The sequence below is a fragment of the Watersipora subatra genome, chromosome 3 (genome assembly GCF_963576615.1).
Source record: "Watersipora subatra chromosome 3, tzWatSuba1.1, whole genome shotgun sequence".
Classification (NCBI taxonomy): Eukaryota; Metazoa; Bryozoa; class Gymnolaemata; order Cheilostomatida; family Watersiporidae; genus Watersipora; species Watersipora subatra.
In genome coordinates, this window is record NC_088710.1 from 71,910,171 (window position 1) to 71,936,641 (window position 26,471).

Genomic DNA, 26,471 nt, shown 5'->3' on the forward strand with positions numbered 1-26,471 from the left:
GGTATATATTGTAGTGTTAGATAGAAAGCGCATAACGGAGTACCAGACAGTGTCACATGATAGACAATGTCACATGATAAGCTGTGTTATGGTTTGGCACCATTGGCTCCATCAAATGTCATCCATTTCAGGGGAACTTGGCTCACTGAGCTGAGCCATTGTGTCGAGAATAGGAAGTCCGACTGGAATGTGGGAGAGCGTTGGCTGCCTCATTCCTTCCTCGCGTTCCTTTCTCTCTGACTTGTGTTTATGTTTGTGCTTGTTCTTCTTCTTTTTCTTCTTTAACCTTGACTTATTTTCCGCTGTATCTGTAAATAGTTCAGCATTTATTACAATAATGCCTCCTGCAAGGATCCACCGATCCGCCGACACCGAACATAGAACAATGGAATATTTAATATTTTATAGCATTTTCAAAATGGTTTTGGTGTCAAGCGCAATGTTTCACCTTGATAGCTATAATCTGCCATTCCAAACTGGTCTTGTCCGGTGTCATCATAAATCGTTTCCGCTTCTACTCCCTCGGACATTTGACTCAGCACACCTTCCTGGTGACCAATATAGCTCTACAATAAATATAAATGAAAAATACTGTTAGCTGTAGCCTGAAATAGAGGTCTAACCGTAATACATTTAAAAGTTCCCTTCAGTGGTTATTATAAAAAGGAACTCACCTGCTCTCGAGGTACGTATGTGAGACTCCTTCGACCATACAACTTATAGTAAAGTTCAACAACTTCCGCACACAGCAACGCATCTTGGCCACAGAACAGGCTGTAAGATATAGACCAGGTAGAGGACAGACAACTACTGAAACTAAATGAATGTACTACAAGTTCATTACTGAGTTGATGACAAGCTGCCATGAACTATAAAGGAGTAGAATACATGTTTCTTTTAAATTCGTATCACAGACTCTCTTATGTATGTAAATCAATAGTCGTGAGCATACATAGGCTGTCTGATCTATGATGTCTGTAATACAAGATACGTACACTGATGATAAGGTTGCACATATACTAGCAAAGTCATGCGGGCTTAAACAATATATATAGTTATTGACAGCAGACAATTATAATCACATATACTAGCAAAGTTATGCGAGCTTAAACAATATATATAATTATTGACAGCAGACAATTATATATAAAGCTTATACTCATATATAGTTATATGAGTATATAGCTTTATATATGCCTTATATAAAGCTATATACTCATATAGCTTTATATAAGGCAGTTTAAATAAAGCTACATGAGTATTTGAAAAGAAGGTAGTTCCATCAACTAACTTCATGAGTCGCCAAAGCCTGCAGTTGATCTCATAGTTGTCAGCGTCTGTTGCGAGCGATGTTATGGCTGCACACTGCTTCACGAGGTCACTCATTATATGAAGTCTCACACGGGGCACTGGGTCTGATGATGCCATATCTAGCAGATAGTCAAGCTGTGGTTTCTGGGCTGCTCCTTCTGTAGCACAATAAAAGCACTATGACTAGTTATGGCAACAAGTATGACTAGTTATGGCAACAAGTATGACTAGTTATGGCAACAACAAGTATGACTAGTTATGGCAACAACAAGTATGACTAGTTATTGCAACAAGTATGACTAGTTATGGCAACAAGTATGACTAGTTATGGCAACAAAAAGTATGCCTAGTTATTGCAACAAGTATGACTAGTTATGGCAACAAGAATGACTAGTTATGGCAACAAGTATGACTAGTTATGGCAACAAGTATGACTAGTTATGGCAACAAGAGCAGCTGGGCCTTGCACGAGTTAAGAAAATTTCTGATCATGTGACATAGGTGATTACCATTTAAAAACTCGCTGATGATAGTGAGAGCTGCCAGACGGATATCTATAAACATGCCGTATTGGGCATAACTCTTGAAGAAGGTGGGTGTACTTGGCAGGTGACCATTCTGCTGCAAAACTCTCAGACACCTGAGACAGCTACAAAGAAAAAACATTGAGATAGATACAGAAAACAAGTTTTATTAAAAAGATAACATTCTGCAGACAGGAGAGGTTTTCTGGTAGCAAGCACGAAATAATTAAAAGCAGACGGAATGCAAGCACCTGATGGTGATGACATTTCTGTAAGATGGAAGAAGTTTCTCGAGGTTAAGCAGCCTTGTGATCTCCTCTAACAGGACCTTGGACTCATTCGAGAGTGTTTGATGGTCCATGCTACCCGCACTTCAAGCACACAAAATATATTTATAAAGGCGGGCCAGTCAAAAGTTTATAGTACATCAATGATATGTCTAATGGCAAACACAAATGGATGTGGATACCCAGAGCCTCTGGACTGACCTTGCAAGTATGATAGCTGGAGTGATTGTGTTGGTGGCAGCTTCCACTAGAGAGGCTGTGTAGTAGCAGTCCGAGTACTGCAAGAGAGAACACAGGGGAGATAACTGAGTGTTTTAACAGTTCTACATAATCGTTTAAAGTTCTAAATAATAGAATGTTCTAGTAGTTTGGTGTAAATAATATTTTTGCTTTGTTTCACGCAATGAAGATTTCTGTGTATAGAATTAAAAAAAATGATACTAGCCATGAAACAAGTAGACTGACCTTGTTGCGGCTATTATCACTATACTTAAACAGGTCAAAGATAAATTTGAGCACTTCACTGGGACAGATACTGTGTGTATTTCTGAGACTTGCCATGGCCAGTGGTATCGCTCTTTGTAGATAATATCTGCAAGCCCATGTGTAACATTTCAAATTTTCATATGCTATTTGTAAAAAAATTAATTACGCTATGTACAATTGAATAGTTCCAGTGTTATAGCAATGCTAGCATGACAATACTTTCCATAGAGGTCATAGAAAACTAAAATGCCAAAATCTCAACTGCACCGAAGGCTACTTACAACTGAAAGTTTTTAAATCTTAGCTGTCTGACGATATCCGGAGCAGAATATGATCCAAATTTCTTTTTAAACATATTCATCATAGCGGGAGGGCCAGCCCAGGTACTCGCCATCTCATTAGCAACCTAAAAAAGAGGGCTAAGATGGTGGGTGATGACATGGGCTAAAGCACACCCAAGACTCCAACTATGCTAATGACCTATGAATGGCCACTCGCACGACTCACAGTGACGAGGCAATGGGCACCGCTCATTCGCACTCTGTAAAAGCAATGATCATCATCTATGATGTCCATAAGAGTCTGCCTCGTCGCTGCCGTTGGGAAGGAGCTGAGCATATCCAAAGCCTACAACACCGGTATGCATGCTTGATCTTGCGTAATCTTGAGATGTTTTAGCGCATGCTGCAGACGACAATAAAAACAGTTTTGCTGTGATGAACAAAAACGATGCTAGCGCTGAGGAATATATGAGAATGGTATACTCAAATACCGCTACTACACAAGGTATAACTAGTTTCGGTACCTCAGCCTGAGCAACCACATCCCTCTCATGCCTTAACTGATACTGCCACATGAAGTCAGGCTGCTCCCATTGCACCTTCCTTAACACCTGCATATCAGGGTCAATTCGTAGCCAAAGAACGGGTGAGTCAGCACTACAACAGCGGATGCGCGTATGAGAAAGGTAAGAGGTGAAGATATGTCTCATGTCATACTCCGCTGTGAGAGTAAAATAACTTCTCTACCATTAAGATTGGCATTCAGAGGGCGGAAGATTAGAAGGGCCTCTTGTATGCTTGAGTTTAGTTGAAAATAGAAAGCATAGCTTTGACTTCAAAGAAAACGGTGACTCACTCCATAGCTGTAAGATCTATATCTATCTCTTCACCGGTCATTAAGGGAATCTTCTTCTTTTTTTGCCTTCTGCTTTTCGAGTGGCATGTGATCTCAAACTTTGTCTTATTTTCCTCTATTTTGAAAGTATGATTAAATGAACCATCGAGTTCCTGTATGGTGACAGTCAAAGGGCCCTGTAAAATGCAATGCGCTCTTCGTACAAGCAACAGGCATTTAGCCTGTATGACCTTTAGAAACTCTAGTACCACACTCCAACTAACACATATCAATACTTGAGATGGTAAATGATAAGAATTTGGATGCAATTTCAAAGCCCTTATCAATACGATTAGATGCTGACCCTGTTTCAAATCAAAGATTTCCATGCACAACCAGTAGACGACTCTAGTGTACTCAATTGGGCTCCTGAGATGATAATAATATATTCCGCAGCACCATATATCATAGAGAAGATAGGATGCAAACGCTGCCGGCTGACTCACCACATATTTGTGCACCCCTTTACCAGACATGTCCTGTTTTAGCTCAAGCTCCACCACATTTCTCTTCCTGTTGAAGACAAAGTTTCCATTGAAATAAGCGCAGCCAGACTGGTAGACCCACTGGTCGATGAACACTTCGAGGTCCTTTCCAGTCACTGTGAACACGCTTTGGATGAACTAGAAACAGTAAAAAATAGGATTTTACTTTGCTTCTCACAGTGTATGCCAATCGTCCGCACACTGAAATGAGTATGATTACAGAGTAGCGAGCAGAGTAGTCAGCTGCTGGAATGATGATAAATAACAAACTGACCGACTTAGTTGAGATCATAATGTTGTCCCACATCTCTGGATTAGCTGAAAGGGACGCGAGAGAGAGCATCTTATTGAACACCTACACAAACCGGAAACAGCGGGTGAATGGAAGTGATGACAAACAGGTTCACTCTGTTCATGACAGGTCAAGGCTATCTAACCATATAGTCAACAAATAAAAATTTCCTGCTAATAGAATGTGACAAAAGAATAATCTGTTATGTATCAACATTACGCATTAATTGTAAACATTCATATGAATTCTCCAAGCGCACAAATTTTGCATAAAACGTAATTTGATCAATTGACCAGAAATAGAGAGAAATGTTATACAAAGACTGATTATATTAAGGCCTCAATCATGATGTCATTAAGTGCTACAGTGAAGCCATACCGATGACTAGAAGTTAAGCTTTAGCCATCTTAACATAACAGCAGCAAAGTGATAACATTACAGCTACATAGCATTAGCACAGCAGCTACATCTTACTGAAACTGTGGCTATACATGTTGTTACTAACATAGCTACTTAATGTTAACACTATTGATATATTGTGTTAACACTACAATATCAAAGTACAGTAACAAACTTGAGGTCGGAATATAGTTACATAATACTAACTCCAATGATACACCATAGTAACACTAATGCTACATTACAACATCATGTTAACATTACCGCTGTGTGATGCTAACACTAAAATCACATGATGTTAACAACAAAGCAACAACTCAGTGACATGTTAGCGAATTGTGACAACATAATTAGTGCTTTTTCACGCATTAAGTGTTTCTCCAGAGTCTTTGTTGAGATGATGAATCCTGTATGACTAAAATCTTCAGCGGATCAGAACAATATCTTCAAATGTTAACTTCCTTTAGATGAGACCGGCTCAGACATGTGGCAGAAAGTGGCTTAGACATCGGGTCTTATTGCCAAGTTTGTGGCATACATTGTTAAGCGCAGTGCTAATCAGTGCCTCGAATACGGCAGTTAATCATTAGATTACAAATAAATAGAATGACAGTAACATGTAACTTCATTCTTGAATGTATTCTCATATTCTTCAGTACAACCTTGCATAAAATTGTGAAAACATTATTGGTCGATTAAATAAATGTAAAACTAATATTCTTGTTGTTTTAAACTGATAAATATATTCTTTTAAAAGATCAACTCATACCTTCACCTGTTCTCATTTTTCAAAATTACAATATAGAGTCAGCGTAAACATGTTTGGAAATGAAATATACTTGTCAAAGTATAGTGTTATTATATTCAGCGAGGTTTGTATTAACAACTGTGCAAATGTAAGAAACGACTTGATCGACAACAGTTCTTCGAAATTTGGAGAATAACTAAAAAACTGTTAACACAATGAATATTGCAATAAAATGCAATGATTTATGCACTTCAAATCGTCAAGTTTTATATACAGGTAGAAATCGGGATTACCTCCAAAAACGGACAGAGAGTTCGTGAACAAACAGATAAAGTATGTCTTAAATGTGTTTTATTAGGATCTCACCTGGAGAAGAAGCTCTTTACCGAGTCTGTTCTCCAGCATCCTCAATACAAGACAAGACTTTTTTGTAAAAGCATCAAGGTAATTGGAGGGCAATGTCTGGGGTATGGTGATATCAAAGTAAGCGCTGCTCTTGCTATTAGATGAGTCAAGAACAATAGGTGCCTCATTCTGTTCATATTCCCAGACATCACTTAGCATCTACAGTACAGAGTGTCACTAAGTATCTACAGTACAGAGTGTTACTGGGTATCTACAGTACAGAGTGTCAGTGAATATCTACAGTACAGAGTGTCAGTGAATATCTACAGTACAGAGAGTTACTGAGTATTTACAGTACAGAGTGTCACTGAGTATCTACAGTACAGAGTGTTACTGAGTATCTATAGTACAGAGTGTTACTGGGTATCTACAGTACAGAGTGTCAGTGAATATCTACAGTACAGAGAGTTACTGAGTATTTACAGTACAGAGTGTCACTGAACATCTACAGTACAGAGTGTTACTGAGTATCTACATTACAGAGTGTTACTGAGTAACTACAGTACAGAGTGTCACTGAGTATCTACAGTACATAGTGTTACTGAGTATCTGCAGTACAGAGTGTCACTGAGTATCTACAGTACAGAGTGTCACTGAGTATCTACAGTACAGAGTGTTACTGAGTATCTACAGTGCAGAGTGTCATTGAGTATCTACAGTAAAGAGTGTTACTGAGTATCTACAGTACAGAGTGTCACTGAGTATCTACAGTACAGAGTGTTACTGAGTATCTACAGTACAGAGCGTCACTGAGTATCTACAGTACAGAGTGTCACTGGGTATCTACAGTACAGAGTGCCACTGAGTATCTACAGTACAGAGTGTCACTGAGTATCTACACTACGGAGTGTCCATGAGTATCTATAGTACAGAGTGTCACTGAGTATCTACAGTACAGAGTGTTACTGAGTATCAACAGTACAGAGTGTCACTGAGTATCTACACTACGGAGTGTCCCTGAGTATCTATAGTACAGAGTGTTACTGAGTATCTGCAGTACAGAGTGTCACTGAGTATCTACAGTACAGAGTGTTACTGAGTATCTACAGTACAGAGTTTCCCTGAATATCTGTAGAGCAGAGAATCCCGTATAATGGTAATAAAACTGCTAGCTTTCGAGCGTGTAAACACATGTACACCTAAAACTGATAAACAATAATGGATGACCAGATGTCGACATATCTGATTAGCCAAAATAGAAGCATGCATTGATATGAAATTAATAAAACTGCAGCCAGCCGTTAATATTGTACATATGATTTTGAAGTATATTTGACTGATGTAGAGTTTTATAGAGAAGACTACAAATTTATTTCTTCAGCAACAAAATGTACTGCAGTAAAAATATAGCTTCATCGAGCAGCCACTCGTAACTAATAACTTCTAATACTGATGGAACCCAGAGGAACTGACAGACTGTTACTGTTTACCTGTCTGACTGCATATCTGTACTCATTATTCCCAAATGTGGCTTTCTGATACTGGTAAGCTAGGTACTTGGAAATGCCAACTGTTAGCCAGGCATCTGTCCTGCAATAAAGACAGCAAGTGCAATACATCAGTCTAACAACATAAACAGCCGACATGATTCATTAGTTCTATAATATAGACAGCAGACGTGATACATTAGTTCTATAATATAGATAGCAGACATGATACATTAGTTCTATAATATAGACAGCAGACATGATACATTAGTCCTGTAATATCGACAGCAGACATGATACATTAGTCCTATAATATAGACAGCAGACATGATACATTAGTCCTATAATATACACAGTAGCCATGATACATTAGCCCTATAATATAGACAACAGACATGATACATTAGTCCTGTAATATAGACAGCAAACATGATACATTAGTCCTGTAATATAGACAGCAGACATGATACATTAGTCCTGTAATATAGACAGCAGACGTGATACATTAGTCCTGTAATATAGACAGCAGACATGATACATTAGTCCTATAATATAGACAGCAGACATGATACATTAGTCCTATAATATACACAGTAGACATGATACATTAGTCCTATAATATAGACAGCAGACATGATACATTAGTCCTGTAATATAGACAGCAGACATGATACATTAGTCCTGTAATATAGGCAGCAGACATGATACATTAGTCCTATAATATAGACAGCAGACATGATACATTAGTCCTGTAATATAGACAGCAGACATGATACATTAGTCCTGTAATATAGACAGCAGACGTGATACATTAGTCCTATAATATAGACAGCAGACATGATACATTAGTCCTGTAATATAGACAGCAGACATGATACATTAGTCCTGTAATATAGACAGCAGACGTGTTACATTAGTCCTATAATATAGACAGCAGACACGTACACTAGTGCTGTAATTATAGAATGCAAATAACAACCATGAGACAGCCTAAAATTTAGACTGTAAAGTTAGTCGGACTAGGGCTCAGTCTTAGAATATAGACAGGAGATATGAAGCAACACTCATAGACTATAGACAGTAGGCAAGATGAGTGAGACACAGACATATTTATCAATAGCTAGTAAAAGAATATTGATACCAACCAAGTCTTTCGAGAGATGAAGCAACCAAAGAACTGCTGAGCAATACCGTGTGCTTGCGCAAATCTGCTAAGTGGATTCTGGTCAATGATTCTGGCGGAATGCAGGAGATTGGTGCTACAACAGTTATACTCACCGTATTCTATCCGTATAACTTGTATGTAAAACAATTATGCATACATATCAAATAATATACACTCTTTGTATACCAACTTGAATATTGTCATAGATGCAAAGGTCTGTGAGTTCACATACGCCTCATCTACAAAGACTTGCTTATACGCTGGGTATGGGTACCTCACAGAGAGCATTTCTTCATAGAATTCAAATGCCTACAAATATAGAATGAGATATGCCTTTTGAACCTCGATAGCTGGTATAACATTGGCATAATTCGACATTCGTTGCTTCTATATACACCAGCAAAATTTACAGCCAAAAATTGAATACAAAATATTTCATTGTATCTAATTGTTTGGAACTATAAAATACAATGAAAAATGAAAGCGGTTGAATCGTTGTAACACTCTTTAAAATAAACGATTGCGCAATATACTATATGAGAGTTAATAAATGTTGCTTAAGCCTTGCAGTATCAACGTAGTCACACAACAGACTGAGATTATTGTCTCTTCCTTGCAATATTAACATGCTGGTCGAGTTGATCTGACAAGATCTAACTTCAAACCAGAAGGGCTGTTACTGAGAAGAAGAATTTCAGTGCTCTGTATGTCAGAGTTAGGACTTAAATGATTCGGCGAAATTGATCGACTCTTAATTCTTATGGTTAAGTAATGCAGCCGAGCTGTTTATATTATAACCGAGCTCACAGACCTCATGCAGTGTCTCAGTAGTGCACTTAAGGATGGGCATGAGGTGGGGCAGACAGTAATGCTTCACTTCATTCCTGCTCGAGTCCACGTAGCACTCAAATGGCCTACAACGACCGCTTGTACAACTTCTCATTCACACAAGCATAAATGATGAACAAACTGTAAGGGCAAGCATATGAGACATTGGCCTTCACGATGCCTGCCCAGCATGAGAGTAAGTTTTCATACCTCACGCATGAAAGATCTTGTGTTGGACTGTCTGTCCACTACAATTGTCAATGGTGTTAACTATCTGACCACCTCCAGCTCTAAAATTTTCAACTGGCTCAAGGCATACCAAACAAACAAAGTAATCTTATTAGGACACAGCCATTGCATGAGCAACAGATACACTCCTTGACATTTATTTAGAATAATAACAGTAGCCATAACTAAATCATGATCTCTAAAGGTAGCGCTATGACTCACCGCAATCGCAGAGCAATGCATAAAAGCAGATAGAGAATATTCCAGAAAGAAGCTGGATATATAATTACTGTCTTTCATAAGATCAAACCACAGAATAAGAAAAAGTGATATGATTATAAGAGAACATGTGGAGATGCTGTTAAATAGTAGTAAAAAAAGAATCTACCAGTAGAGTAGCAGATGGTTTTTAAGCAAAGATGGATGATTGGTAGATTTGGTGTGTGGAAGGAAGCATCTTGACAGATTACACCTGTTATTGTGCTTTGAGAAGTGGCCAATAATTAGCACCAAAAGTATCAGTTTTGCCATTGCTAAAGTCCTGCAAGGAATATCACCTACCCAATGGCCAGAGCGATGTTACACGCAGATGTTGGAACATCTAACTCATAGAAATATGTTTTTTCTTTGCCATCAGCTGACACAACAGCTTCGATGAGCTCTCCCGGAGCAACAGCCGTCATCATAGCATCTACTGTAATTTCCATTTTCCAAGTGCAAAGCTCATTGCAGCTGTCAACGCAAGGGAACCAGAGCCTAAAGAGATACAATAAAAAGCTGAGGCCCATCCTCTGTCCACTTTCACAACTAATGTTATGTTGAATGATATGCATGAATGCTGCGATAATGTCTGAGAGTATAGTATAGCGGGTAGTGATGTAGACTAGCCTTGAGGAGTTTGGAGTACCGTATGTGAACATATGCATGGCGTTCTTTAACAGCGACCCATCATCCATTACAGGCAGGACAAAATGTAATCCTCCTGCTGGTGCCAGTAATGCAAACTCCACTGACACGCGGAATTGTCTGCCATCTATATAAACAATAAAACCGCATTTGTTCTTGTCTAACGATACCATGTTAAGTCTTTAGTCAGCACAAACAAGGGCTAACAAGGATAAGATTGCTTATTACAAACGTACTTCCACAACTTTACACGACTGATATACATAGAAAGGCAATCATCAGAGTTTGGGTCCTCGTTTAGAGCCATCAGAGAAAGCCTAGTAAAGATTGGTGAGCCGTAACAATTGGAAACTGTCAAACCGATATACTCTAGTTTGCTATTGTATGGTGCTACCAATGAAACCCCTCAGGGCTCTTCTATCACACTTTCGAAAAATATTAATACAAAATTTTGAATTCCTCCGTGTTATTGACGATTGCACAACAGAACATTAGATTATTGAAAAATGCCTACTGTTGATATCTCCCTCCACCTCTTTAGGTAGATAAATAGTGAGCTCTCCTCGTCTCTTATCCGCATCCACAGAGTCAAGAGCTTCGCGTTGATTATTTTGGAATGTGTCCAGATTTCTTCTGACAAAGGAGATAATAATGTTGGTTTTATTAGATGTTATCTATCAAATCAAATGCTATATTCAGTTTGAAATTGCTGAGCAACTGCGGGTAAAACAAAATTTAATTATATAGTGAATATCTGTGTGTAACTTACAAGGATCTGTCATCTGAAACAATCTTTATTGTTGGATCACAATAGTCATAGTCAGCCGGTATCACTTCATTGACTAGGACCTCAAATATCCGTATCACCTTATGTTAAGGACAGTGAACTAACAAAAAATAGTGACAAACTGTATAGCATATCGCTATAGCCAGGACAAGTTACAGCAAATTGCGGACCAAATTAAAATACGTAATCAAAGTGATTACATCAGCATTCAATGCTAGCATCAGCTGGCAGATTTAATAGTGAATTCGCTCAATATTTCTCAAGTGCTGTTTTTCCCTTTTAGGCCACTAATGATTGCATTCATTCTGAACGAAACTCTGTTTATACCATTAGTCTTAGAGTAATAGCTAGATTCACGATAGGAAATAGTAACACCGCTGATTATAGCTGAATAGTGAATATTTTGTGAGTTGCGACAAAAGCAATAAATATATTTTGGTAATGGCACAGGCTTTATTTCAAGAGAAAATTGTAAGAATACTCAAACATCTAACAACTCACCACTTTCTCATCTTCTGATGATTTCCATGAAAAGACTGACACGGATGTGTTTGATGCGCTAGTAAAAAATGAGATTGACTTCTCAAAATCAATTACTATTTCTAGATTTATTCTGTAATCTATTGTCTAGACCTCTAGAATTTTCCAAGTTCATATAAAAACTATGTAGACAGAGCTCACTGATTGCTTGAACTTACATGTCCATGTTACAAATAACTTATGAACAGGATTGTTAATGCTCTTCATGTAGCACATTATTCTGACTATTAAACTCACCTGCCCCTACTCCTGCACTTCTACTAAACTCACCAGCCCCTACTCCAGCACTTCTATTAAACTCACCTGCCCCTACCCCTGCACTTCTATTAAACTCACCTGCCCCTACCTCTGCACTTCTATTAAACTCACCTGCCCCTACTCCTGCACTTCTATTAAACTCACCTGCCCCTACCCCTGCACTTCTATTAAACTCACCAGCCCCTACTCCTGCACTTCTATTAAACTCACCTGCCCCCTACCCCTGCACTTCTATTAAACTCACCTGCCCCCTACCCCTGCACTTCTATTAAACTCACCTGCCCCTACTCCTGCACTTCTATTAAACTCACCTACCCCTACCCCTGCACTTCTATTAAACTCACCTGTCCCTACTCCTGCACTTCTATTAAACTCACCTGCCCCTACTCCTGCACTTCTATTAAACTCACCTGCCCCTACCCCTGCACTTCTATTAAACTCACCTGCCCCTACCCCTGCACTTCTATTAAACTCACCAGCCCCTACTCCTGCACTTCTATTAAACTCACCTGCCCCCTACCCCTGCACTTCTATTAAACTCACCTGCCCCCTACCCCTGCACTTCTATTAAACTCACCTGCCCCTACTCCTGCACTTCTACTAAACTCACCAGCCCCTACTCCAGCACTTCTATTAAACTCACCTGCCCCTACCCCTGCACTTCTATTAAACTCACCTGCCCCTACCTCTGCACTTCTATTAAACTCACCTGCCCCTACTCCTGCACTTCTATTAAACTCACCTGCCCCTACCCCTGCACTTCTATTAAACTCACCAGCCCCTACTCCTGCACTTCTATTAAACTCACCTGCCCCCTACCCCTGCACTTCTATTAAACTCACCTGCCCCCTACCCCTGCACTTCTATTAAACTCACCTGCCCCTACTCCTGCACTTCTATTAAACTCACCTACCCCTACCCCTGCACTTCTATTAAACTCACCTGTCCCTACTCCTGCACTTCTATTAAACTCACCTGCCCCTACTCCTGCACTTCTACTAAACTCACCTGCCCCTACTCCTGCACTTCTATTAAACTCACCAGCCCCTACCCCTGCACTTCTATTAAACTCACCTGCCCCTACTCCTGCACTTCTATTAAACTCACCTGCCCCTACTCCTGCACTTCTATTAAACTCACCTGCCCCTACTCCTGCACTTCTACTAAACTCACCTGCCCCTACTCCTGCACTTCTATTAAACTCACCTGCCCCTACTCCTGCACTTCTACTAAACTCACCTGCCCCTACTCCTGCACTTCTATTAAACTCACCTGCCCCTACCCCTGCACTTCTATTAAACTCACCTGCCCCTACCCCTGCACTTCTATTAAACTCACCTGCCCCTACTCCTGCACTTCTATTAAATACACACCTACCCCTACCCCTGCACTTCTATTAAACTCACCTGTCCCTACCCCTGCACTTCTATTAAACTCACCTGCCCCTACCCCTGCACTTCTATTAAATACACACCTACCCCCTACCCCTGCACATCTATTAAACTCACCTGCCCCCTGCCCCTGCACTTCTAATCTCAACCTCCCCTGTCATATGATATGAATTACTTATAAATATTACAACCATTTTACTACATTATATTTTTTATGATTGTAACTAGCATGATGACAAGAAAAGGATATTGCTTTGTCTACAGTTGAGACGCAGAGTCAGCACATCAGGAGTAAGAGGCAGCAGGTGTAGCTCTACCAAACCCTACAAGCAGTGTATAAATCAATAATTGTTTTTTCGGGTGTTATATTCAGTTTGAGAAATATTCATGGAGCTGTCAGCGAAGAGAAACCACAGCATGGTTATTAAGACTTACAACTACTAGCCTCTTCTCGAAATGCACTCTACTGATGATAAGTCTCTGGCGAACTGCAACACAAGATAGAGAATGCTGAATCTGAGAAAAGAATCTGATATGGCTTTTTATGAAAATGTTGAGGGGCGGGAAGAGCCATGAAAAAACAAGCTTACCTATCTTGAAGTTTGCAGCCATCATCTTTTAAAAAGGTCTCACATTGTCTTTCTGGTTAATTAGGAGTTTAGAGACCTGCAAGAATCACAAATGATAAGCAAAGATGACAACTAGGAACACTATTTCAATGTATTTAACGGCATTGCTTAAGGTAGGGATTAACTGACTGTCTCCACCTGCGTTATTCCACACTGTATCTAAAGCGCAGTACATTAGGGAGCTCAAGAGGGAAACAACCATTTCAACGACTATTCATGTGTAAACCATTGCTCTATCAACAGATACACGCTAGAGCAGTAGTATCACTAGTATGTACAGGTAATAGCGAGACATGACTGCTTTACAGTAAAAAGTGATTTTAAACAATACATAAAACATTATATAAAAAATTCATCATCATCTTATTATTGGGATAAACATACCTCTATCAAGAATGCAATCGACCTCTAAATAATACATCAAAAGCTGCACAACTCCAACTCATGATTCTATAGCCAGTGTAGAGCGAAAATACCACAATTTTTTTATAAGATTGGAGAAGCTCTGGTAATTTTAATGCTATCAAAACTCTTTCGTGTACCAAAGCCAACAATTGGGAAAAATAGAATATCAAAACAACTGTTATAAAGTCAGATGAAAAGTATCAGAAATTTATAAATTTCAAAATTTCATATGCTGCACATTAAACCTCTATCGAAACAAACTGCTTAACGAATCCAACGTAATCCCTGACTAGTTCCTTTCTACCGCATTAATGTTACTGAGCTTGATAACATATGTTCTACTTTGCATACTAATACAACCATATATACAACTCCTGTCCTTCATTGATCAGCTAAAAGTACCGCATGAGTGACAGCAACAAGAGTTGAGTATTAAGACATGATAATAAAATAACTTCTCTTCATGAGTGAGACGGGCATTAAGTAGAGCCACATGAAGGTCTTGTAGGAGTGTTCAATCTAATGTGTGTTACTGAGAGTCAATCTAATGTGTGTTACTGAGAGTCAATCTAGTATGTGTTACTGAGAGTCAATCTAGTGTGTGTTACTGAGAGTCAATCTAATGTGTGTTACTGAGAGTCAATCTAGTGTGTGTTACTGAGAGTCAATCTAATGTGTGTTACTGAGAGTCAATCTAGTGTGTGTTACTGAGAGTCAATCTAGTATGTGTTACTAAGAGTCAATCTAGTGTGTGTTACTGAGAGTCAATCTAGTGTGTGTTACTGAGAGTCAATCTAGTGTGTGTTACGTGAGTCAATCTAATGTGTGTTACTGAGAGTCAATCTAGTGTGTGTTACTGAGAGTCAATCTAGTGTGTGTTACTGAGAGTCAATCTAGTGTGTGTTACTGAGAGTCAATCTAGTGTGTGTTACTGAGAGTCAGTCTAGTGTGTGTTACTGAGAGTCAATCTAGTGTGTGTTACTGAGAGTCAATCTAGTGTGTGTTACTGAGAGTCAATCTAATGTGTGTTACTGAGAGTCAATCTAGTGTGTGTTACTAAGAGTCAATCTAGTGTGTGTTACTGAGAGTCAATCTAGTGTGTGTTACTGAGAGTCAATCTAATGAGTGTTACTGAGAGTCAATCTAATGTGTGTTACTGAGAGTCAATCTAGTGTGTGTTACTGAGAGTCAATCTAGTGTGTGTTACTAAGAGTCAATCTAGTGTGTGTTACTGAGAGTCAATCTAATGAGTGTTACTGAGAGTCAATCTAGTGTGTGTTACTAAGAGTCAATCTAGTGTGTGTTACTGAAAGTCAATCTAGTGTGTGTTACTGAGAGTCAATCTAATGAGTGTTACTGAGAGTCAATCTAGTGTGTGTTACAGAGAGTTAATCTAGTGTGTGTTACTGAGAGTCAATCTAGTGTGTGTTACTGAGAGTCAATCTAGTGTGTGTTACTGAGAGTCAATCTAGTGTGTGTTACTAAGAGTCAATCTAGTGTGTGTTACTGAGAGTCAATCTAATGTGTGTTACTGAGAGTCAATCTAATGTGTGTTACTGAGAGTCAATCTAGTGTGTGTTACTAAGAGTCAATCTAGTGTGTGTTACTGAGAGTCAATCTAATGTGTGTTACTGAGAGTCAATCTAATGTGTGTTACTAAGAGTCAATCTAGTGTGTGTTACTGAGAGTCAATCTAGTGTGTGTTACTGAGAGTCAATCTAGTGTGTGTTACTGAGAGTCAATCTAGTGTGTGTTGCTGAGAGTCAATCTAGTGTGTGTTACTGAGAGTCAATCTAGTGTGTGTTACTGAGAGTCAATCTAGTATGTGTTACTAAGAGTCAATCTAGTGTGTGTTACTGAGAGTCAATCTAGTGTGTGTTACTGAGAGTCAATCTAGTATGTGTTACTGAGAGTCAATCTAATGAGTGTTACTGAGAGTCAATCTAATGTGTGTTACTGAGAGTCAATCTAGTGTGTGTTACTGAGAGTCAATCTAGTATGTGTTACTAAGAGTCAATCTAGTGTGTGTTACTGAGAGTCAATCTAATGTGTATTACTGAGAGTCAATCTAGTGTGTGTTACTGAGAGTCAATCTAGTGTGTGTTACTGAGAGTCAATCTAGTGTGTGTTACTGAGAGTCAATCTAGTGTGTGTTACTGAGAGTCAATCTAGTATGTGTTACTAAGAGTCAATCTAGTGTGTGTTACTGAGAGTCAATCTAGTGTGTGTTACTGAGAGTCAATCTAGTATGTGTTACTGAGAGTCAATCTAATGAGTGTTACTGAGAGTCAATCTAATGTGTGTTACTGAGAGTCAATCTAGTGTGTGTTACTGAGAGTCAATCTAGTATGTGTTACTAAGAGTCAATCTAGTGTGTGTTACTGAGAGTCAATCTAATGTGTGTTACTGAGAGTCAATCTAGTGTGTGTTACTGAGAGTCAATCTAGTGTGTGTTACTGAGAGTCAATCTAGTGTGTGTTACTGAGAGTCAATCTAATGTGTGTTACTGAGAGTCAATCTAGTGTGTGTTACTGAGAGTCAATCTAGTGTGTGTTACTAAGAGTCAATCTAGTGTGTGTTACTAAGAGTCAATCTAGTGTGTGTTACTGAGAGTCAATCTAGTGTGTGTTACTGAGAGTCAATCTAGTGTGTGTTACTGAGAGTCAATCTAATGTGTGTTACTGAGAGTCAATCTAGTGTGTATTACTGAGAGTCAATCTAGTGTGTGTTACTGAGAGTCAATCTAGTGTGTGTTACTGAGAGTCAATCTAGTGTGTGTTACTGAGAGTCAGTCTAGTGTGTGTTACTGAGAGTCAATCTAGTGTGTGTTACTGAGAGTCAATCTAATGAGTGTTACTGAGAGTCAATCTAATGTGTGTTACTGAGAGTCAATCTAGTGTGTGTTACTAAGAGTCAATCTAGTGTGTGTTACTGAGAGTCAATCTAGCATGTGTTACTGAGAGTCAATCTAATGAGTGTTACTGAGAGTCAATCTAATGTGTGTTACTGAGATTCAATCTAGTGTGTGTTACTGAGAGTCAATCTAGTATGTGTTACTAAGAGTCAATCTAGTGTGTGTTACTGAGAGTCAATCTAGTGTGTGTTACTGAGAGTCAATCTAGTGTGTGTTACTAAGAGTCAATCTAGTGTGTGTTACTGAGAGTCAATCTAATGTGTGTTACTGAGAGTCAATCTAGTGTGTGTTACTGAGAGTCAATCTAGTGTGTGTTACTAAGAGTCAATCTAGTGTGTGTTACTGAGAGTCAATCTAGTGTGTGTTACTGAAAGTCAATCTAATGTGTGTTACTGAAAGTCAATCTAGTGTGTGTTACTGAGAGTCAATCTAGTATGTGTTACTGAGAGTCAATCTAGTATGTGTTACTAAGAGTCAATCTAGTGTGTGTTACTGAGAGTCAATCTAGTGTGTGTTACTGAGAGTCAATCTAGTATGTGTTACTGAGAGTCAATGTAGTGTGTGTTACTGAGAGTCAATCTAGTGTGTGTTACTGAGAGTCAATCTAATGTGTGTTACTGAGAGTCAATCTAGTGTGTGTTACTGAGAGTCAATCTAGTGTGTGTTACTAAGAGTCAATCTAGTGTGTGTTACTAAGAGTCAATCTAGTGTGTGTTACTGAGAGTCAATCTAGTGTGTGTTACTGAGAGTCAATCTAGTGTGTGTGTTACTGAGAGTCAATCTAGTGTGTGTTACTGAGAGTCAATCTAGTGTGTGTTACTGAGAGTCAATCTAGTGTGTGTTACTGAAAGTCAATCTAGTGTGTGTTACTGAGAGTCAATCTAATGAGTGTTACTGAAAGTCAATCTAATGTGTGTTACTGAGAGTCAAGTAAGCAAGAAGTATGTGAATTGTGATACTCATATATTTTATGACACGCATTATTTTATTATTTAAATTCCTATGCAGTTGTACATACAACATAATAGTTTACTGATTTTTAAGGTCTATGTTAATGTAGATTCAACAAAGTTGAATCTACATTAACATAGACCTTTGCCTCATGCTTTTGCTATAATCTATCAAAAACTACAACCATAGTATGTCTTGAAGCGTGCAACTATAAACATTTGACATAAATTTAACATCAACTTGTAGTTTGTACAATCATCTGTACATTGCTGGCTATACAGATGAAATAGTATTTAATCTTAATGCACAATAATGCTGAAGCCTTTTACACTAACATAAATACTTTGTCTAGGCATGTATACGCGTATGCCACAATAATGCAGAGTTATTGAACACTAATGAACTTATCAATCTTTTATAAATAACTATTCTCTAACAAACTATGATATTGTCATTATTTCTACATACAAATACTTTAACAATCCATTTGAGTTTTTTGTGTACATTCTAATCAAGTTCAGATAATGAGCCCAATTTTGTATGTCATGTTGACTGGTTGACTAGGAGCTGACTAGAAAATGTTGTAAATTTTCACAGATGCTTACAATTGATTGTGAATAACAAAGTACATTGTAATTGTTTACAGATTTTAGTTTAAAACCCTTGTGTTGATTTGAAATAACTTTTTGGGCAAAAATTATAATATTTCGTACCCAAATTCACTGTTACAGATTTACTAATGCATATACTACTTGCAGCTAGGTCAATGTATGGAAATCCGTCATGGCATATTAAGCTAACCATAATAGCTTAAATCATTGTAATGTTGATATAATGATTTATGGTCACTGTGCGATGTATTAATTTCAAGTGGAGTAGACATACAAATAGGGTAGTGTACATTAATACTAAACTTGTAGGTTTCAGTACATTGTTTCTTTCATAATTAAACTGTGTTTGTTTGTATTGAAGCCAGCACATAAAAATGATCTTATATTTATTTTAATTTCCAAGAACTACATTCATCTGTGGAAATTGAAAATCTGTGAATTTTAGGATATTCAGAAAACGGGTGTATGCAACTTAGCTTTAAATATGTCCCAAAGCCCACATTTTGGTTTTTAATGGTAATGCAGATCAATATTGATTATTGCAAATGACTCATCACTGCATAGATTCAACATAAAGAAATGTAATTATGAGAAGTTTGAGAGATAGCAGAGTGCTCGCAGTTTTTGAGCCTTTAAGAGCTTGTAATTCCATTTCCACATATTTTGCACCTACAACACAGCAGATTAAGACATGGTGAATCTTTGGATATCAACTAACTGTAATGTGAATTTTGTTGCAAGTCATCCTTTAAAAATTTTTGATCAATTAGTCTAAAGAACAAACTTCAAAACATACACATCGCAGATACATATAAAACATATACATACACAGTTATTACTTAGTCAAATGCTGCCATAAACTACCGAATTTAATGCAAGATAGGCCAAGTCTTATTATGATAATTTCAAAAAGAATAGTGAGCAGGCAACAGATGATTAGATCAAACTTGACTCATGCAGAATACATATGAAAATGATGCTATTGTCAAATGGACACTGCAACACAATTTCACACAGATTTATTAAAAATCCTGCAATTTAATTATTCTATTTTTACCACCATGAATGCCTTACTAGGCAACATTTGGGCTGTATTATTACAACTGCACAATCAACACGTCGACCCCTATGCAAACCGACATCAAATTTACGTTCTGTGTAGCTAGAGATTTTTCATTTTTCCAATGCAAGAGCAGTTCATCAAATTCAAATTGTTTTTGCCAGACTGATGGTAACACGGTGAGTACCACCAATGATATACAGCCCCCATGGGGGCGGTATATATTGGTATATCATTGGTACCACTGCAATCAAGGTGCCAAAAACTCGTCAGAGCATTGTGTTCATTAACCAGCTTTTTGACTATCAAAAGTGGAGTAATTTTGGCGCAGTAATCTAGTAAAACACTGATTCATTAACTAAATTACTGTACTCAAACTATTGACACATTTGTTGCTAAACCATAAAGGCGGGCCAGTTCCAGTACAGTTACCTTCCAGTACTACTTTTTCTTCGGTTAAAAATAGCAACTTGTGGAGTCGCGCAACTTGGTGTACAATATATCCAACTCGTTCTTAGAGCAATCATAGAAACATCAGCTATTACTAACTATTCGATTTATCTATGCGTAGTAAAAACGGAGAAACAAAACTAACCTAGGCGGAAGTTAGTAAACGCTAGATTTTTGCAACGATTCGTAGGACTGGCAAGAGAAGCATGTTATCTAGGAGCATTTCATAGCTTTTCTACAGGAAAACTACTTATGTAAGTACGTTTCGTACTTGCTGCACTAAAAATTTTATTATATTATCACTACAAGCTTAAAATAACATTATGCACTTATATCAAAACAGTATATTTTCGCTTCGTGGTCACAATTGTATGTTGCTTGTTAATTCTGGCCTATCAAGCTTTGATGTAAGAGATCAATATATGTAGTTTCTCAACTTTTGTTTGCAAGCAAATTGGTTTCTTGTGTCAAGTGAAATACGTAGGGGTTGTAGCGAAGCCACAACGCATACGTATGATGTTGTGTGATATTAATTTGATCGTAAAGTTTGTTTTCAAGCCTTTTGTAATCGGGGCTTTATTGGTCAGATGTCTTGAAAAACTGTGTTTGTGCAACCAATTTTTAAAAAAGAATTAGAAAAGCGCTTATTTGGTGGTAAGGAAGAAGATTTGAACAACTCTGTTTAAAATGGTCGTGCTGGAAATAGCCGTTTGAAGGCAAGTGGTCTGTTCTTGGTTCTACTTTTTATTTTTTTGGAAAAGCAAAAAATAACAGACTATGTTTGTTTTATTAAAAAAGGACTTGTGTCGCTCTAGTTGAATGTTTTTAATCAAAAAGTAGCATGATTGGAAGGCAATTTCTAATGACCCTTATGAACTGTTCCTTTTCTGACATTTGACGGAAAAATGGTCTATTCTAATTGTGGACACTCTTCTACTTGAAGCAGAAAGTTTATTTGGGTGCAGCAAGTGAGATTTGGGATTGCAATAAAATACAAAGATGGCTCTCCCAACTCGAAGCTTTCAGAGATCAGACAATATAAAACTCACTCTGGAGAGTTACTAACAGATCTCGCAATGGCTAAAGTAGAAAAGTTAAATCTGAGGAGTAGAAATAGCTTTTATGTTTTAGGGGTTTTCACAGATGAGACAGACATTTGGATGTCTCCATAGGCTGATTTAACCCAGCAAAGGATTATGAACGAGTAATAAAAATTACTTGAGCAACTGCATGGACTGGTATTTGTAAAAATAACTCTGGACCGGCTATCATTAACTCTTTTTTTGATAAAAAAAGTTTCAATGGCAGCCAATTTCCAGGTAACAGCAGAAGGAAAACTTGCATAGCTGTAGCTCGCCACCTTCGGTGAGAGAGATGGTTTGCCTGTTATACGACAACTCTGAGCTTTACATGATTCACCAGTACTTCTTTAGTTGGATAGCACAGTTGCAGCTATCAAATTGATAATTGGTTCACCAAATTCTGTAACACCCCTTGGGTCTGAAAAAGCGAGTTGGGCTGAAATTACAACTGAAGATGTTGTAAGTAAATGGAGAGTACATGCATAATACTGAGTACATGAATATGCTCTTCTGCCTAAAAGTACAGAAAAACAAATTTACACACAAATTCACACACACAGAAGTAAGAATACTTCTGCCAGTACACTTCACCACTAGAAAACATGTAGGAAGAAAAGGTAGTCAGAAATTCTACTGACTGGTTTTAAGTTTGACCACTACGCTGAACTTCATGTCAGGCATGAGTGGGAACACTAGAGTAGTTTGTAATTGTATAAAATACTTGAAGACGATCGATTAGTTCAGGTGTTACAACGTCGGTCTGCCAATCTGATTGTCATGAGTTGGAGTATCGTCTAAAGTTTTCTTTTATCCTAACCTTGACCCCTGGGTACAAATGGATGACGAACAGGTAGTACCACTTTTTTATAGTAAAAATATTTTGTCGTTTTGCTTTATTGTAAACATATGAAATATTTGTCATTAGTTTTCCTTTGCAGAATAGACTTTGCTGTTTAGAAGAAAAAGCAAATCATTGCAAATAAACATCGAAGATGTGTGCTTCCCATCAACTTGTTGTAAAATTACCGTAATCACGGTCTATAAAACCAGTGAGATTGATCAGAAACAGCAGAAAAGTTGTGTATGCAAACCAATAATACTGCAGTTACGGTACAGCTCACAAATTAAAAAGGTTAAGTCAAGTTTTTTTGCATCCCAAAAGGGATGAGTTTAGAAAGATCTTGGAACAAATTAGGCAATTTACGTGTATTTTACTGTTCTTATAACGTAAAATTCCTATAATGTAAACGTTCCTGGAACGGATTATTTACGTTGTAGGAGCACCTACTGTATTCTTTTAAAGTAATTTTCACAAAGTAATGTGAATTTAATGATTGCACGTATTTAACCAGCACAACATTTGCAGATTGTGGCAAAGCACACAGCTGTTAGCTTAAATTCATTTTTGTCGGATTGTGAGAATGCATTCAAATATATATCTGTTCAAAATGATATGGTTTTCACAGCGAATTTGTTGTCCAAAGTTTGTAAGGTAGTATTTTAAGGTTATGATTGGCTACTTTGTTTGCATAGTACACGTATTAAGAGCCATCCTGGTTCAGCTATTAACAACTCATAGAGCTCTACCTTTTGCTACGCTGAATATCAGGTAATGTGGAAACCTAACTTTGCCAGCTGTTTGTTGGTCATGTCATTTAATGTAGCTAACATGGAAGACTCATAAAAATAAATGAGTTTGTTTCATGCCACAATGTTCTGCTCGATGGTTTCATTGCAAAATGTGTGCATCACTTAAAAACTGATATTTTACAGCATGTGTAACATCTCAGATGTAGGAAATTAAATATTATTTAGCTGTTTTGAAAACTCAATAAGAGTGCTTAGCCTATACCATGTTTAGTTCATGACGCTAATTTACAAATTAGCGTAAAGTAAATAGCGTAAAATAGCAAATTACGCTACTGACGTACTTTGTTATTTTATAAATTCACCATAGTTGCTATTTTATAAATTCGTCTTAGCTTCGAAGCGTCTACTTTATGAAAAGCTGTGTGAGGACCAGATGTGTCACTATCATATCATAGGCTATCGTCTGGCTGAAAGGTGGCAACTAGAAACAGCCGATATCACTTGTGATACGAGGACTGATATTTTATCAGTCCTCGTATCTGCATTTTATTTTTATGCAGTGTCAGTTCTCTATCAAAAACCTGCATACTGAATGTTGTGATTGTTTGTGGTGCTTTCAAGCTTTGTATTGTTGCTGGCTGAAATCCAAGATAGGGTTAAACTAGCTGGGTAACCACAAAATTTTTAAAAATTGCATCACTCCTGTCCATTGCTAAATCAATGGTTGTTATCAAAGGCATCACACCTTCATTCATTAGAGACTGTCCTGTTAGTAGGTGAATGTGCCGGAACAGGGTGACACCATCTTAGATCAATTAGTAGCTAGAGAATATGGTAAGATGACTCTATGATAACAGAAGGTACGCATGTTTTCATTGTCGTTCCTCATTATGCATGTGTTGGAAGGAATAAGCACAAAGGGAATTTTGCAAGCGCCAATCATGATCATCAATGGTCGTCTCATTGTCTATTACTCACATGGTTCAGCTTGCAAGATGATTGCTTATTGATTACTTCAAACATGTATTCTCTCTCCAAGTTGATCACAACTTACATGTAAAATAAAAAGAAGAAATTAGTAAACTGTAGGTTGATTACGTGAAGCAAACTACATGAGAATTATGTGAAGTAATCCTATGCATCACTGCTGAGTTCTAAACAAGGCTAAAAATCCAATTCCGTTTCCAACAGTTATAACTGAGAAATATTTTTATAGATTCAATTCCCTGTTTATTTGACTATTCACAAGTCACTGCTAGCCATAAAAGTAGTGAACATACTGTATTTCTTCAAATCCTATCCTAGCTTTGCTTATCGTAATTATCGAATATTGTAATTAAGTCATTTCTAGTGATACTCGTATGCTTATAACAACATAAAAAGGTCACAAGTTTGACCGGTTTTACAGATTACCATGGTATGAATTTAGACAAGTTGTAGATAACCAGTCTTTTTGGAGGTCTAGGTAATAATTTCATTGTTGCCTGCCTTGGCAGCCAGTTGATGGTGTTGCATTTTACTGTAGACATGGATGATTGCTGAAGATGGGAAAGCTACTAAGTGTCCTACGCAACCCCGGCTCTAAAGATGCAGACGTCTTTGTTGATTTTGAGAATGCACAGCCTACAGAAATAGAAGAGGAGACATACAGAAATGTGGAGAATGTTTTGAAGCAAGCCAAGGCTATCCTGGTCGACTTGCAAGCCTACAAAGGGGCCATGGTAGAGATTCGCGAAGCCATCAACAACCCACAAAGTGAAGAAGCTCAAAAAAATGCTTGGGAAGCTGTTCAAACGCATGTGGTCAATCTAAAGTCGTACTACGATTTCTCTAAGGAGTTAGAGAATATCGTGTCGCTTCTGTTGATTCAGCTTTGCTCGCGCGACATGACTAGCATGGAGCACTTGGAGAGGCAGCAGGCGCTCTTCAGACAGTTTGCTGAGATCTTAGACTTCACCCTATCATTTGATGAAGCCAAGATGACTACCCCATCCGTTCAGAATGACTTTAGTTACTATCGGCGACGAGCAAACCAGATAAAAATGTTGTCTCCTGATGGGCCAGGAAATGAGGAGGCTGATGAGGGTATGACCAGTGAAGTTCAGGGTAGGATGTCACTGTTCTTTGCTGAATCACGGCCTATGATGAAGTGTGTTAGCGACACGACGAGCCGGTTCGTTGCCGAACATGATGATGTGACCTTAGAAAATGCAACCGAAACATTGGCTAAGATGGCGGCTATATGCAGAGTGATGATAACTGCCCATGATTATCGGGAGCGTTTAGCCAATGGAGAGACAGTTATGTTTATATTGCGGGTCATGGTAGGAGTTCTTATTCTTTATGATCATGTTCATCCGGATGGCGCCTTTGTTAAGAATCATAGAATAGAAATGGAGAAATATGCGAAAGTTTTGAAGCAGTATGCCGCTGATACAAACCTGCTCGATGCGCTCAAATACACCTCAAAGCATTTCAGTGATAGTACGACTCCGGATAGTATAAAGAAAAGTTTTTCATAAGCCCTATATTCACTAAAACTTACGACGCCGCTGGCCAGAGTCAGGCTCCTATCACTCCTATTACTGGTTGCATTCACTCTAACACAGCTCTCATTTAGTATTGACTGTCCAGCTAAGGTATGATACAACACTCAATGAGACCAAAGACTACGTTTCTAATCTTCTAACGAGATGTTATTTTAACTCTTCTGCTTATTTTTCTACCGCTTAGTGGCTGAAAGATGGCCGTATGATTACGCCCATTTTATTATGTTTTGTTTGCTTTTTCACGCTATGGTTTGTCGAGCTGGAATTTTGGCTAACAGTTAAATTCTTTGCATATGTGCAAACTGGTCTGATATCCATCTCAATGACACATTCATATTCTAATGAAACTTTCTTAGGATATTATCATGATCTCCTTTTCACATGTGTTCACAACCTTATTTTTTCATCACCGATAATCTTCACAATGCCCAATCAAAACTTAGAATAGAGTAACACAAACTTTCATATCCTGCTGTGCAGTCGTCTAAGTTCTAGATTTGCATAAATAAAGCGTGCAGAAATTTATCCCATTTTCTCTTGTTTTGCTCAATTGGTTTAGTTATGTAGTACAATGTATAATACAAACA

At 38.0% G+C, this 26,471-nt stretch overlaps 2 protein-coding genes across 2 annotated transcripts; one reads left to right on the forward strand and one right to left on the reverse strand.

Moving 5' to 3' along the window:
- Positions 1 to 59: 59 nt before the first annotated feature.
- Positions 60 to 14,310, reverse strand: LOC137389576 (transcription initiation factor TFIID subunit 2-like). Its single transcript, XM_068075624.1, has 26 exons — positions 14,234 to 14,310; positions 14,079 to 14,131; positions 13,894 to 13,966; positions 11,437 to 11,527; positions 11,182 to 11,300; positions 10,650 to 10,794; positions 10,323 to 10,517; positions 9,517 to 9,619; positions 8,896 to 9,014; positions 8,686 to 8,799; positions 7,544 to 7,643; positions 6,075 to 6,272; positions 4,544 to 4,624; positions 4,231 to 4,407; positions 3,746 to 3,921; positions 3,414 to 3,546; positions 3,116 to 3,235; positions 2,890 to 3,014; positions 2,588 to 2,714; positions 2,324 to 2,400; positions 2,087 to 2,206; positions 1,821 to 1,960; positions 1,292 to 1,469; positions 675 to 774; positions 449 to 566; positions 60 to 308 (listed from the first exon to the last, which is right to left on the reverse strand). Exons 1-26 carry the CDS (start codon positions 14,256 to 14,258, stop codon positions 112 to 114), a joined length of 3,204 nt encoding a protein of 1,067 aa, XP_067931725.1. The 5' UTR covers positions 14,259 to 14,310; the 3' UTR covers positions 60 to 111.
- Positions 14,311 to 20,810: 6,500 nt separating this feature from the next.
- Positions 20,811 to 26,409, forward strand: LOC137391925 (CYFIP-related Rac1 interactor B-like). Its single transcript, XM_068078487.1, has 2 exons — positions 20,811 to 20,917; positions 24,861 to 26,409. The coding sequence occupies exon 2, from the start codon at positions 24,880 to 24,882 to the stop codon at positions 25,855 to 25,857; it is 978 nt and encodes a 325-aa protein (XP_067934588.1). The 5' UTR covers positions 20,811 to 20,917; positions 24,861 to 24,879; the 3' UTR covers positions 25,858 to 26,409.
- Positions 26,410 to 26,471: the final 62 nt, after the last annotated feature.

Excerpts from the sequence above, each read along its gene's own strand:
- LOC137389576 (XM_068075624.1), bottom strand. The coding sequence starts at position 14,258 with ATGATGGCTGCAAACTTCAAGATAG. Across the intron at positions 2,401-2,587 it reads GTGATAATAGCCGCAACAAG|TACTCGGACTGCTACTACAC; the intron begins GTCAGTCTACTT and ends TCTCTCTTGCAG. Across the intron at positions 2,207-2,323 it reads CCAGCTATCATACTTGCAAG|TGCGGGTAGCATGGACCATC; the intron begins GTCAGTCCAGAG and ends GTGTGCTTGAAG.
- LOC137391925 (XM_068078487.1), top strand. The coding sequence starts at position 24,880 with ATGGGAAAGCTACTAAGTGTCCTACGCAACCCCGGCTCTAAAGATGCA.